Source organism: Oncorhynchus masou, chromosome 24, assembly GCF_036934945.1.
Source record: "Oncorhynchus masou masou isolate Uvic2021 chromosome 24, UVic_Omas_1.1, whole genome shotgun sequence".
NCBI lineage: Eukaryota > Metazoa > Chordata > Actinopteri > Salmoniformes > Salmonidae > Oncorhynchus > Oncorhynchus masou.
This window is the reverse complement of record NC_088235.1, coordinates 34155123-34168973: the sequence shown is the minus strand read 5'-3', so window position 1 is coordinate 34168973 and position 13851 is coordinate 34155123. Positions and strand designations below refer to the sequence as shown.

Here is a 13851-nt window from a genome sequence, read left to right as displayed (position 1 = left end):
TTACCTTGACCGCAAGAGCACAATCTGTTGAAATCATTATTGTTGTGTATAGAGATGTGTGTACTGAAGTCATTCAGGCATGCAGTTGTTATGAATGATCTTTATGCAGAAGAGGAAAAGCGGAGGCAGTGGTGTGGGCAGAGAGAGAGAGAGAGAGAGAGAGGAGGCAGAGCCCTTTAAAATGGCAAGCAGCGCTATCCCTATGACATGTTTCCCGCTGCGCTCCACGCGTGGTATATCCTCCAGACTGCGTGGGTTAATGTGGGTGCAGTAGACGAGTTTCGTATAAAACCCCTGATTCCGGAGTCTCATATTACGCGCGTTCGCCTCCCTCTGTAGTTGTTTGTTACTACGGCTCCTTCCACCTACTCTGTGTTTTTCTTCAGTAGTATTTCTTAGGAAAGCTACCGTCACTAAAGAAATCTGTTCTATGGTTTTGGCTGAAGAAGATCCCACGATGTCTCGGACTGACGAGGTGCACCGTATAACGGAGAATGTCTATAAGGTAAGAACACCCATGCACCTGTCCATTCATTCCCGCTTCAATAATTCCTCCCTCGATTATTGTTTTCCTAAAGTGGGTTGATGAGTAGAGTCTCGTCAGCTGGTGAAACCTGATAAGATTGTGGTTGCTGTTGGATACGTTTTGAACTTTGTTTTAGGCACAGGTCAAGATAAGTATATGTTACTCTCTATATTCGAATATAACAAATCAAACATCCTATTTATGTTATATATTACAATAGTCGAAACCATTAATAATGATAACGACTTTGGCTTCTATGGTGTACTGAGGAAATGTCCAATCTCACCCCATCCGTCCACAGAGGGTCTTATCACTGCTCCAAAATGATGTTCTTTTTCTCAGCAGTGAGTGACAGATTGCTCGCAGTGACGCCAACAGCCATAGACTCACAGGTGACAAAAAAACAAGTTCCCCAGTCCAAGTTTAATTTGAATACATCATTTTACTTAAGGATGTGTAACAAAGTGACAGTTTGCCTCGAGGCAGACCAACCTGGTCTCAGAGCATTTTGTATTATTCTGTACATAAATCCCTCACACTCCATTTACTATTACGTGGTACGTTTTGTATGGCATGTATTAATTTGTGCACTAATTTTGTGTGATATGTTTTGAATTACAATTTGTGTACGGTACGAATTTGCAATGAAAATATGTTATGAATTGGCTAAATGTACAATATGTTACAAAATGAGCAAACCTTATGAAATGTTACAAATACTAGCTAGGTGGCTAGGTGCCTAACATAAGCTAGCTGGTTGGCTAAAGTTAGCTAGGCTATGGGGTTAAGGTTAGGGTTAAGTTTAGGAGTTAAAGTGTTAGGCCATTAGGGAAGGGTTTGCTAAAAGGGTTAGGGTTAGGGGAAGGGTTAGCTAACATACTGGTGAATTCACCAATTTGTAAGTCGCTCTGGATAAGAGCGTCTGCTAAATGACTTAAATGTAAATGTAATACTAAGTAGTTACAAAGCAGCTAAAATTAGTAAGTAGTTGCTAATTAGCAAAAATGCAAAAGTTGTCTGTGATGACTTTGATACTCTCAACCTTTGGGTTAGTAGACGTTTGCATTATACGCCCAACCAACCACCCTACTTTGTTTTTTCCTTAAGTAACCATCTGTCTTATGTAACCATACAAAACTTATCACACTAATTTCAGTGTTTCAGATTTACATTTACTATGTTACGTTTAGTCTATGAAACCAGGCTGGGCAGATAGGGACAGCTCAAATGGCATGGTATGACATATTGCGGACCAGCAGTTCTTGACTTGACTTGCCTAGTTAAATAAAAATGTGCACTTGAGCAAGGCACTTAACCCTAATAGTTTCTGTATCAGAGCGTCTGCTAAATGACTAAAATGTTTCTAGGCTGGGTCGTATTTAAAAATCAGGTAAAGTTTATATTAAAATAAAAAACGAACAGCTCTCACAGTAGGTGGGGTTCACCCAATAAAGCCTAGCTGTTGGGAGACATCTGTTAGGGGAGTTATAGGAGTCTCCTGTGTGAGGAGGGATGAGTGAGGAGGGATGAGTGAGGAGGGATGAGTGTGTGTTGCAGCGATCAGTGAGGAGGGATGGGTGGCACTCTTTCTGTAATTATCATGTGAGGGTGTTGTTCTTTGTCTCAGAGGAGAAGAACTTGGCTAAATAAACATGTGAGCAAATATAATACAATTCAGAATAGTAGTGTCATGTTACTCATGTTCTCTCCCTCTGTTATCTTAGCAAGGTGGCTTATAAGCAGTGCTTGACTTGGGCAGGAGCTCACCTGAACTGAGTACCGGCAACTCATATTTTCTACTGTTTGAGTTCCTGCACCTCTTCTAGAATATTAGCTCAAAAGTATTGCAGAGTTACTGCACTAAATACAAACAGTAGCGGCACTCCAAATTAGTATCGGCACCTATTTTAATTCAAGTCAAGCACTGCTTGTTAGAGATTCTGAACTATGGCAGTATTTGATGTTTTTTTTTCTCTACATATTTTCATCACCCTTTTCACCAAGCTAGAGGAGTTGATAGAGGGAATCAAGGACCGTCCCATGTTTGTTGAAACTACGCTGTAGTCTAAAACTCCCCTCCTGCCATTTCCACAACAAAGCTCTCCTTTAGCAGAGCCAAGGGCGGAGGTGCTACTTTTGAGACTCACTGCACTGTAAGATGTTCTTGCATTCCAAATGGCACCCTATTCCCTTTGGACCAGGACCCATAGGGAAAAAGATGCCATTTGGGAGTCACATGTTTTGTCCAAGCAGGCTAGATTTCATGTAGTGAAGAGAGTGAGGGAGAAGTACAAAGGGGCAAGAGGTTGCACAACCTGGGAAAACTGGTCACTGTTCTCAGTACTCCCTCTTATGACATAGTCAGATGGTAACTAGAGCCTAGTGGCTGCTAGGATGTAAGTTCTCTCTAGTTGATCTGTCATGGCCATCCGCTACCATGCAACACAGATAGCACTGAGCTGTACACTCATATACGTACTCTCCTTTTGGGGTTAATTTCTAACACCTAGACCTGACCCTCCACATACCCCTGTAGGTAGACTTTAATGATCAGTGGTGGTGGAGCAGCAGCCTGATGCTGAGACCAGTAGGAGATATGTTAGTGTTGTTAATGAATGGCCAGGGTGGGGCCATGGAGAGAAATACGAGGAGAGGTGGTAGTTTCATGTGAGAGAGAGAAAAATTGAGGCAGTTTATACCATTTTAAAACATTACAATACATTCACAGATTTCACAACACACTGTGTGCCCTCAGGCCCCTACTCCACCACATATGTACAGTACTAAATCCATGTGTATGTATAGTGCGTGTGTGTGTGTGTGTGTATGCATGTGTCTGTGCCAATGTTTGTGTTGCTTCACAGTCTCCCCTGTTCCATAAGGTGTTTTGTTTTCTGTTTTTATTTTTATTTTGCTGCTTGCATCAGTTACTTGATGTGGAATAGAGTTCCATGTATCATGGCTCTATGTAGTACTGTGTGCCTCCCATAGTCTGTTCTGGACTTGGGGACTGTGAAGAGACCTCTTGTGGGGTATGCATGGGTGTCCAAGCTGTGTGCCAGTAGTTTAGACAGACGGCTAGGTGCATTCAACATGTCAATACCTCTCATGAATAAGCCGAGAGAGATTGACATGCATATTTTTAATATTAGCTCTCTGTGTACATCCAAGGGCCAGCCGTGCTGTCCTGTTCTGAGCCAATTGCAATTTTCCTAAGTCATTTTTTGTGGCACCTGACCACATGACTGAACAGTAGTCAAGGTGCGACAAAACTAGTGCCTGTAAGACCTGCCTTGTTGATAGTGTTGTTAACAAGGCAGAACATTGCTTTATTATAGACATACTTCTCCCCATTTTAGCTACTACTGCATCAATATGTTTTGACCATGACAGTTTGCAATCCAGTGTTACTCCAAGCAGTTTAGTAATCTCAACTTGCTCAATTTCCACATGATTTATTACAAGATTTAGTTGAGGTTTAGGGTTTAGTGAGTGTTTTGTTCCAAATACAATGCTTTTAGTTTTAGAAATATTTAGGGCTAACTTATTCCTTGCCACCCACTCTGAAACTAACTGCAGCTCTTTGTTGAGGGTTGCAGTCATTTCAGTCGCTGTACTAGCTGACGTGTATAGTGTTGAGTCATCCGCATATATAGCAACTCTGGCTTTACTCAGTCAGTGGCATGTCGTTAGTAAAAATGTTAAAAAGCAAGGGGCCTAAACAGCTACCCTGGGGAATTCCTGATTTTAACTGGATTATATTTGATAGGCTTCCATTAAAGAACCCTCTGTCTTCTTGTAGACACGTAACTCTTTATCTACATTATAGCAGGGGGTGTAAAACCATAACACATAATTGTTTTGAGCAGCAAACTATGATCAATAATGTCAAAAGCTGCACTGAAGTCTAACATCATCCTGTGTTTTGGAATGAGAGGAACAGTCAGTTAATCAGTCAGTGGGGGGATATTTTCCTGATCAGTAGGCTGCATCATTAAAGAGCCCAGCAGGAGAGGGAGAGATGGAGTGGTGGAGAAACGCAGAGGATAGGAGATTAGTAGCTGCCCTGGTAATTTGACCCACGGCTGGGGGCCTATTTTTGGGAGACGGATGCTACCTGGCGGGGGCTGTAAGTGTGTGTGTGTGCGTGCGTGCGTGCGTGCATGCATGCATACAGCTCTTAGGCTGGTAGAGTGGTGTGTGTTTCAGCATGGGTTAATATCTCTAAGGGCCTCTCTAAAGAAACACTTAGATGTCTTGATTTGTTCATTAAACACCTGACCAGATGAGTGACAGCTTCTATTACATACCATACAACCAGGTCTGTTACTGAGGGTGAGTGTTAAGGAGATGCTAAAAGTTTAAGCATTTATTTATTTATTCAGTATTTATTCAAGAGCAAGTGCTTTCAATCAGTATCACCTCATGCAGTTAATTAATTGGTCAATTGCATTTCAATCGTATCAGTTTTGCATGGCAGATCACATTACAGGTGTATCTAATTAACTAATTGCTCAATCCACATCATAACAGGTATGCTGAGAATGTTCAAGATCTCTCAAACTCAACTCTGGACCTCAAAGCAAGTTCTACTGGACCTCAAAGCTAGTTCCTCTGCTTGTTTTCATTGTCCCCTTCTAATATGGGACTGATTTAGTCCTGGCACACCAGGTGTGTGAAATTCATTATCAGGTATAAAACCAGCAGGCACTGACCTTTTTATATGGTAAGCGTTGAATACCACTGTTCTAGAGAGTCCATGTCTGAAAGGTGAGCTGTTATTTTAGCACCTGATACTCCCAATTGTTTTATCTTGCTCAAGTTTTACCCTCAGTGTACTTTTCAAGCCTGTAAGTGCACAAGGCGATGGCTGGTCTTGTCACAGGGAGGAGGAGGAGGAGAAGAAGAAGAGCTGGATGCTTGCAGTGTAGGCTCCTCAGAGGAGGAGGGGGGACCATCCTCAGTGAATTTCATAAAATTTGAGAAACATTAAAGTGATTTTATTTAGATAAAACTATACAAAATATATTAATGTCACCAAATAATGTATTAAAATACATTGTTTTGCAATGACGGTCTACAGTAGCCTCAACAGTACTCAGTAGCACCATGGTGTAGCCAGAGGATATCTAGTTTCCATCATCCTCTGGGTACATTGACTTCAATTCAAAACCTAGGAGGTCCATAATTCTCACCCCTTTCCATAGACTACCACAGTAATTATGACAACATCCAGAGGATGTCCTCCAACCTATCAGGGCTCTCTTGCAGCATGGACTGACTGATGTTGTCAAAGGATCAGAGAATGAATCTAGTACTGAAAACACATATTGTGGTACTTTTTATTATTACTTTTTATTTCAGCTTACTTGGTAAATATGTTATTCTTCTTGAACTACACTGTTGTTTAAGGGCTTTTCATGGTTTGTTGTAATTGTTGCACTTGTTGTATTCAGCGCATGTGGCAAATAAAGTTGGATTTGATAAGCTACAGCTAGCTAGCACTGCCGTCCATAAAATGTGGTGTGTTGTTGACTCAAGAGAAAGACAATAGTTGAACAGTTATGAACAAATTCATTTCTTACAAAATGAAGGAGAAGCAAGAGAGAGCAAGAGCTAGCTAAGTGATCATGCTGTTTGTATGTGGAGGCTATGGAAATGAACTGTGTTTGCGCATGATCAGGGGTGTATTCATTCCGGTGATTCAGTTGAAAAATATTTCTCAAATGGAAGCAAACGGAACGAAATTGGAATAAAAATACCTGAATCTTTCCCATAGAAACTGTCGTTTGCAACTGCTGGACTAATGATTACACCCTAGATCAGCTAGATGCAGGCAAGAGTGTGCAAGGCAGTATGGAATGTGTCACTGTCTGTCAACTTGATTACTAAAAAATGTAATTCAGAGGCTAGGTTTTAGCAACCTCATGATGGGTATAGGGACCATTTGAGTACCATGTAATAGTCTAAACCAATCAATGTTACATTGAACTGGGGGAATGATAAATTAATGACAGTCATCCAATATGCTGTAATAGAAATAATAATAATAACATGCTCAGAAAGAAAATGATCATCCGCCCTCATCTTAAATGGCACCGACCGCCACTGATGCTAGCAGATGGTATAGTATTAACAAAGGGATTTATTTCATCAAGACAAGGTGTGAACATCACTCTGTTTGGGAGTTGAGTAGGGGAAATGCCATAGCAGTAAATTGTGTGTCATCCCCTGAGAAGCGGGGATATTGGCAGCCTGTCTGTGATGGGGTGCAGTGTGGCAGTGCAGTCTCTCTGAAGACCTTGCTATGGCCTGGCAGCTGCTTGCTGAGTAATCTACAAGCTCGCTCAGACTCCAAGAAGACAAGACGCCGTCTGCAACATTTGGCTGTGTGACTCACACGCAGATGTGTGTGTGCATACGTGTGGGCAGTGTCTCACGACTATATGTGTGTGTGTATGCCTCTGCCTGCCTACATACTTGACTTGGCCCTGAAAGGAGGACACCCCCACCTCCAGACAATCTGCTGTTTACACCTATTACAACCTCTGCACACACACACACACACACACACACACACACACACACACACACACACACACACACTTCAACATTGTGTGGGTGTGTCAGAGCTTAATCATCCTGGATCGCTTGCTCAATTGAGAGTCCAAGTGAGTATTTCTCTATTAAATTACATTTTAGCATTTGCCGCAGATCGGTGAAACACTTTTTTGCCTCATGTTGAGATAAATGACATAGTTTCAATAGTTATATTTGATATTATCCATCTCAGTGAGTTATTATTGTGAAATACGTCACTGAATATAATCAAAGCAAAGCTCATTATGTCTGAATATGGAAAAGAATCATACAGCTACATATACTGTACATATTCAGTTGAAGTCGGAAGTTTACATACACCTTAGCCAAATACATTTAAACTCAGTTTTTCACAATTCCTGACATTTAACCCGAGTAAAAATTCCCTGTCTTAGGTCAGTTAGGATCACCACTTTATTTTAAGAATATGAATTGTCAGAATAATAGCAGAGAATTGTTTATTTCAGCTTTCATTTCTTTCATCACATTCCCAGTGGGTCAGAAGTTTACATACACTGAATTAGAATTTGGTAGCACTGCCTTGGGTCAAACGTTTCAGGTAGCCATCCACAAGTTTCCCACACTAAGTTGGGTGAATTTTGGCCCATTCCTCCTGACGGTCAGGAGTCAAGATCCTGTCATTATGGGATGTTGTGTATGTATTGATGAGGGGGGAAAAAACAATTGAATCAATTTTAGAAAGGGAAATGGAAATGGGAATACCTAGTCAGTTTTACAACTTTATAACTTCAACTGAAATGTGGCTTCCGCATTTAACCCAACCCCTCTGAATCAGAGAGGTGCAGAGGCTGCCTTAAAAGGACATCCACGTCTTCGTCGCCCGGGGAACAGTGGTTTAACTGCCTTGCTCAGGGGCAGAATGACAGAATAAGGCTGTAACGTGACAAAATGTGGAAAAAGTCAAGGGGTCTGAATACTTTCCGAATGCATAGGGTGCTATTTAGGTTCAGTTTGCTCCTAGCCAAACTCGGCTAGGCGACGCAAATGTTTGTGCCTTGCATACTGCCTTAAAAGACCTTCGCTTGGAAAACGAGAAGTATTACTGTTTGTCCCTCTTGAGACGCCGCAGCAACAACATAGCCAGTATACGCTTCCTTAAGATAAATAAAAAAAATCTAATTAATTTTGACGTTTTTGCCAAGGCATCATCATGTTGTGGGGTTGCTTTGCTGCAGGAGGGACTGGCGCACTTCACAAAATAGACAGCATCATGAGGGTGGAAAATTATGTGGATATATTGAAGCAACATCTCGACATTCAGGAAGTTAAAGCTTGGTCGCAAATGGGTCTTCCAAAGGGACAATGACCCCAAGCATACTTCCAAAGTTATGGCAAAATGGCTTAAGGACAACAAGGTCAAGGTATTGGAATGGCCATCACAAAGCCCTGACCTCAATCCTAATTTGTGGGCAGAACTGAAAAAGCATGTGCGAGCAAGGAGGCCTACAAACCTGACTTTGTTACACCAGCTCTGTCAGGAGGAATGGGCCAATATTCACCCAACTTATTATTATTATTATTTCTACTAGGATTAAATGTCAGGAATTGTTAAACCTGAGTGTAAATGTATTTGGCTAAGGTGTATGTAAATTTACGACTTCAACTGTATACACTGTTACACACACACACTTATCACATAGTTTTCCATACATAAGTTAAGGCCATGCAACCTGAGTGAGGTGCACATGTACAGTCAATAAACACATATTTATGTGGTGGACACTTGATACAGTCACATGATATTGTTGTATGTCTCAAAATCATGTTACGACCACACATAGCAAGATATTGATATATAAAATGAATGTTGTTATGTCTTGCTAAGTGGATGGATCTCTACAGAAGGTGTAAATGGTACAGCCAAGTGGTTACTTGCAGAGTAGCAATATCAGAAATCGATACTTTCTAATATTTTACTTATTTTCAAACTATGTACAAGAACAACATCAATAATGTCAGTGATAGACAAGGTAGCCTCCTCCCTAAGTTTGTTTTACTCACTGCTTTAGCACACTCCGCCAACCCTGATGTCCTTGCGTGTCTGAATCCTGGCTTCGGAAGGCCACCAAAAATAGAGATTTCCATACCCAACTACAACGTTTTCCGTCAAGATAGAACTGCCAAAGGGGGAGGAGTTAGCTTGTACAGAGCTTTCATACTTTCCAGGTCTATACCCAAACAGTTCGAGCTTCTAATTTTAAAAATTAATCTCTCCAGAAATAGGTCTCTCACTGTTGCCGTCTGTTAAAGACTCCCCTCAGCTCCCAGCTGTGCCCTGGACACCATATTTGAATTGATTGCCCCTCATCTATCTTCAGATTTCATTTTGTTAGGTGACCTAAACTGGGATACGCTTAACACCCCGGCAGTCCTACAACCTAATCTAGATGCCCTCATTCTCACATAAATGATCAAGGAACCCACCAGGTACAACCCTAAATCCATAAACATGGTCACCCTCATAGATATTATCCTGACCAACCTGCCCTCTAAATACACCACTGCTGTCTTCAACCAGGATCTCAGCAATCACTGCCTCATTGTCTGCATCCGCTATGGATCCGCGGTCAAACGTCCACCCCTCGTTACTGTCAAACGCTCCCTAAAACACTTCTGCGAGCAGGCCTTTCTAATCGACCTGGCTCGGGTATCCTGGAAGGATTATGACCTCATCCCGTCAGTCGAGGATGCCTGGTCGTTCTTTAAAAGTAATTTCCTCACCATCTTAAATAAGCATTCCCCTTTCAAAAAATGTAGAACTAAGAACAGATTTAGCCCTTGGTTCACTCCAGACCTGACTGCCCTCGACCAGCACAAAAACATCCTGTGGCAGACTGCATTAGCACCGAATATTCCCCGCGATATGCAACTTTTCAGGGAAGTCAGGAACCAATACACGCAGTCAGTCAGGGAAGCAAAGGCTAGCTTTTTCAACCAGATATTTGCATCCTGTAGCTCTAACTCCAAAAAGTTTTGGGACATTGCAAAGTCTATGGAGAACAAGAGCACCTGCTCCCAGCTGCCCACTGCACTGAGGCTAGGAAACATTGTCACCACGGATAAATCCACGATAATCGAAAATTTCAAAAAACGTTTCTCTACGGCTGGCCATGCTTTCCTCCTTGCTTCCCCTACCACAGCCAACAGCTCTACACCCCCCGGAGCTACTTACCCGAGCCTCCCCAGCTTCTCCTTCACCCAAATCCAGATATCAGATGTTCTGAAAGACTTGCAAAACCTGGACACGTACAAATCAATTGTGTTAGACAATCTGGACCCTCTCTTTCTAAAATCATCTGCCGCCATTGTTGCAACCCCTATTACCAGTCTGTTCAACCTCTCTTTCGTATCGTCCGAGATCCTTAACAATTGGAAAGCTGCCACGGTCATCCCCCTCTTCAAAGTGGCTGACACTCTAGACCCAAACTGTTACAGACCTATATCCGTCCTGCCCTGCCTTTCTAAAGTCTTCGAAAGCCAAGTCAATAAACAGATCACTGACCGTTTTCGAATCCCCCCGTACCTTCTCCACTGTTCAATCAGGTTTCCAAACTGGTCACGGGTGCACCTCAGCCACGCTCAAGGTATTAAACAATATCATAACCATAAAAGACAGTACTGTGCAGCCGTCTTCATCGACCAGGCCAAGGCTTTCGACTCTGTCAATCACAGTATTCTTATCAGTAGACTCAACAGCCTTGGTTTCTCAAATGACTGCCTCGCCTGGTTCACCAACTACTTCTCAGACAGAGTTCAGTGTGCCATATCGGAAGGCATGTTGTTTGGACCTCTGGCAGTCTCTATGGGGGTACAACAGGGTTCAATTCTCGGGCCGGCTCTTTTCTCTGTATATATCAACGATGTTGCACTTGCTGCGGGTGATTCCCTGATCCACCTGTACGCAGACGACACCATTCTGTATACATCTGGCACTTCTTTGGACACTGTGTTAACAAACCTCCAAACGAGCTTCAATGCCACACAACACTCCTTCCATGGCCTCCAACTTTTCTTAAATGCTAGTTAAACTAAATGTATGCTCTTCAACCGATTGCTGCCCGTACCCGCCCGCCCGACTAGCATCACTACTCTGGATGGTTCTGACTTAGAATATGTGGACAACTATAAATACCTAGGTGTCTGGCTAGACTTTAAACTCTCCTTCCAGACTCATTAAACATCTCCATTCTAAAATGAAATCTAGAATCGGCTTTCTATTTCGCAACAAAGCCTCGTTCACTCACACCACCAAACGTACCCTCGTAAAACTGACTATCCTACCAATCCTCGACTTCAGCGGTGTCATTTACAAAATAGCCTCCAACACTCTACTCAGCAAACTGGACGCAGTCTATCACAGTGCCATACGTTTTGTCACCAAAGCCCCATACGCCACCCACCACTGCGACCTGTGTGCTCTCGTCGGCTGGCCCTCGCTACATATTCGTCGCCAGACCCTCTGGTTCTAGGTCATCTATAAGTCTTTGCTAGGTGACCCTTGACTTTGGTGCAGGGCTTGTGATGTTCATAGCAAAACTCCCTGATCTTCTCAAAAAGATAAGTTTGTCTAGCGGAAGTATGTCAGCGTTGCGCAGCTGCTGAAACCTAATCCCGACAGTCCAAACGCTCCTTGGCGACAACAACACCAGGCTCCAGAGCATCGGAGCTGTAAAACAGGGAATAACAACATCAAAAAATCTGAAGACATTACAACCCTGCACAACATCAATTCACCTCCCAAGTTTAGATTAGAAGAATAGCCGCATACAATGCAATGAAAATGATTTTCACCTAAAGTGCTGGTACTGCTTGATATGTGGCAGCTGCCTGAAGTACAGAGTCAGGTGTTGTTGCCAGCCATAGCTTTCCACCAGCACCGTACCATCCTCCAGTCCAACCAGCTGTGGGATGTTGACCCCGTCACAGTGCTGTCCTTCACAACACCACCAATCTCAGACAAAGTGTTCATTCTGGTCATTCTAAAGCGCAGCTTGATGAGGCCTGAGCATCAGCCGGGGGCAAACTTGGTGTGACCTGTGATCAGGAAATGAAGGTTCAGACTGTGGTGGAGCTTGTGCAGGCACAATACCAGAGCACAAACGTGTTCTTGTTTTGACCACTGCAGTTATCACAATTCAGGTCCACACGTGTTTCCCCAGTTGGTGAGAAATGGTGCATGTAATTGATGACTGCATTTCTGCCTTTGCCTGCTTGTTCAGCTCTCTTTTTGTTTTTATGGGAGGCATTAGACCATTCTCCTTGTATGATTGGTGGAGGAGAGTCAGGTGTGTTCTACTGATGCTGAAAACAATTTCCAGATAAAAATATTTTTTCATTTTTATGTTACCTTTATTTATCCAGGCAAGTCAGTTAAGAACAAATTCTTATTTTCAATGACGGCCTGGGAACAGTGGGTTAACTGCCTGTTCAGGGGCAGAACGACAGATTTGTATCTTGTCTGCTTGGGGGTTTGAACTTGCAACCTTCCGGTTACTAGTCCAACACTCAAACTACTAGGCTACCCTGCCGCCCCATATATGTTCTCTCAGAATGCCATTTCACATCACTACACCCAGTTCATACACGTAATGTTAGCTAGCTAGCCAGCCATCTAACATCAGCTGGCTAACGAAGAGCAAGCTTTAACTAGCATTACCAACCGATTGTCATAGCTACCTAAAGTTAACCAAATAGGTTCAATGTTAGCTAGCGAACATTAGGCTATAACTATAAATGCGAAATGGCATTCTGAGAAAACGTCACTAACGTTACACATACTTTGTAAATGAATGTTAGCTAGCAAGCCAGCCATCTAACCTCAGCGAGCTAACAGCAAGTTTTAACTTGGTTGTTTGTTTAGACATATAACGTTAACATTAACTAGCTAAAGAATTAACTATAATCCCAATCACTAGAGTAACGTTACTGGCAATACAAACCAATTGTCATAGCTAAAGTTAACCAAGTAAGTTAGGTTCAATGTTAATGTTAGCTAGCATGCCAGCCATCAAACTCCAGCTGGCTAGCTAACAGCCATCCTTAACTTGCGATGAAAACAAATTTCTGACAAAAGCTTCTCGGCAGACTACAACCCCTTTCATTAAATAAGACGTCCTGTGTAATTTCTGTTTAGTTTGCACAGCTTGTTTGGCCCGTTGTGTTCCATTGATCTAAAAACTCTGTCAATTTCTTCCATGACAACAACACTGTTGATCGCCGTTTCTTCCCCATCACCGTCATTTCAAAGACTCTACAATGTCTTCAATGAAAATGTTTTTACCTAAATCAGGGATGTCCTCAACGTCTGATTCATTTTCAGAGTCAGAGAGAGTCAGCATGGCACGATGTTCCTCCAGAACGTAGTCCATCACAACTTTTTCCCATTGACCTTTGTTGATAGCATCTGATAAATTCAGGGCAGCAATGTTATTGAGAACAGTAACAACATATAACCAGAGCCGCCACCGATGCTGGCGGATCCGCGAGCTGAGTGGGTACTTCGCCCTGCACCGGAGCCGCCACCGTCACTAATCTAACTGTCACGCCCTGACCATAGAGAGCCATTGTTTCTCTATGGTGTAGTAGGTCAGGGCGTGACTAGGGGGTGATCTAGTATGTCTATGTTGTGTTCTAGTTTTTTTTCTATGTTGGTGTTTTGTATGATTCCCAATTTGAGGCAGCTGGTAATTGTTGTCTCTAATTGG

The 13851-nt window shown here is 42.5% G+C and overlaps 1 protein-coding gene across 6 annotated transcripts in view; it reads left to right on the top strand.

Annotated features, from left to right (window-relative positions):
* Positions 1-216: 216 nt before the first annotated feature.
* LOC135512075 (brain-specific angiogenesis inhibitor 1-associated protein 2-like) overlaps positions 217-13851 on the top strand; it is a 177223-nt gene continuing 163588 nt past the window's right edge. For all 6 annotated transcript variants that reach the window (XM_064933717.1, XM_064933712.1, XM_064933716.1 and 3 more), the window contains exon 1: positions 217-505. In XM_064933717.1, the coding sequence (XP_064789789.1) occupies positions 431-505 (75 nt within the window). In that variant the 5' untranslated portion in view covers positions 217-430. The remainder of the gene's footprint in view (positions 506-13851) is intronic.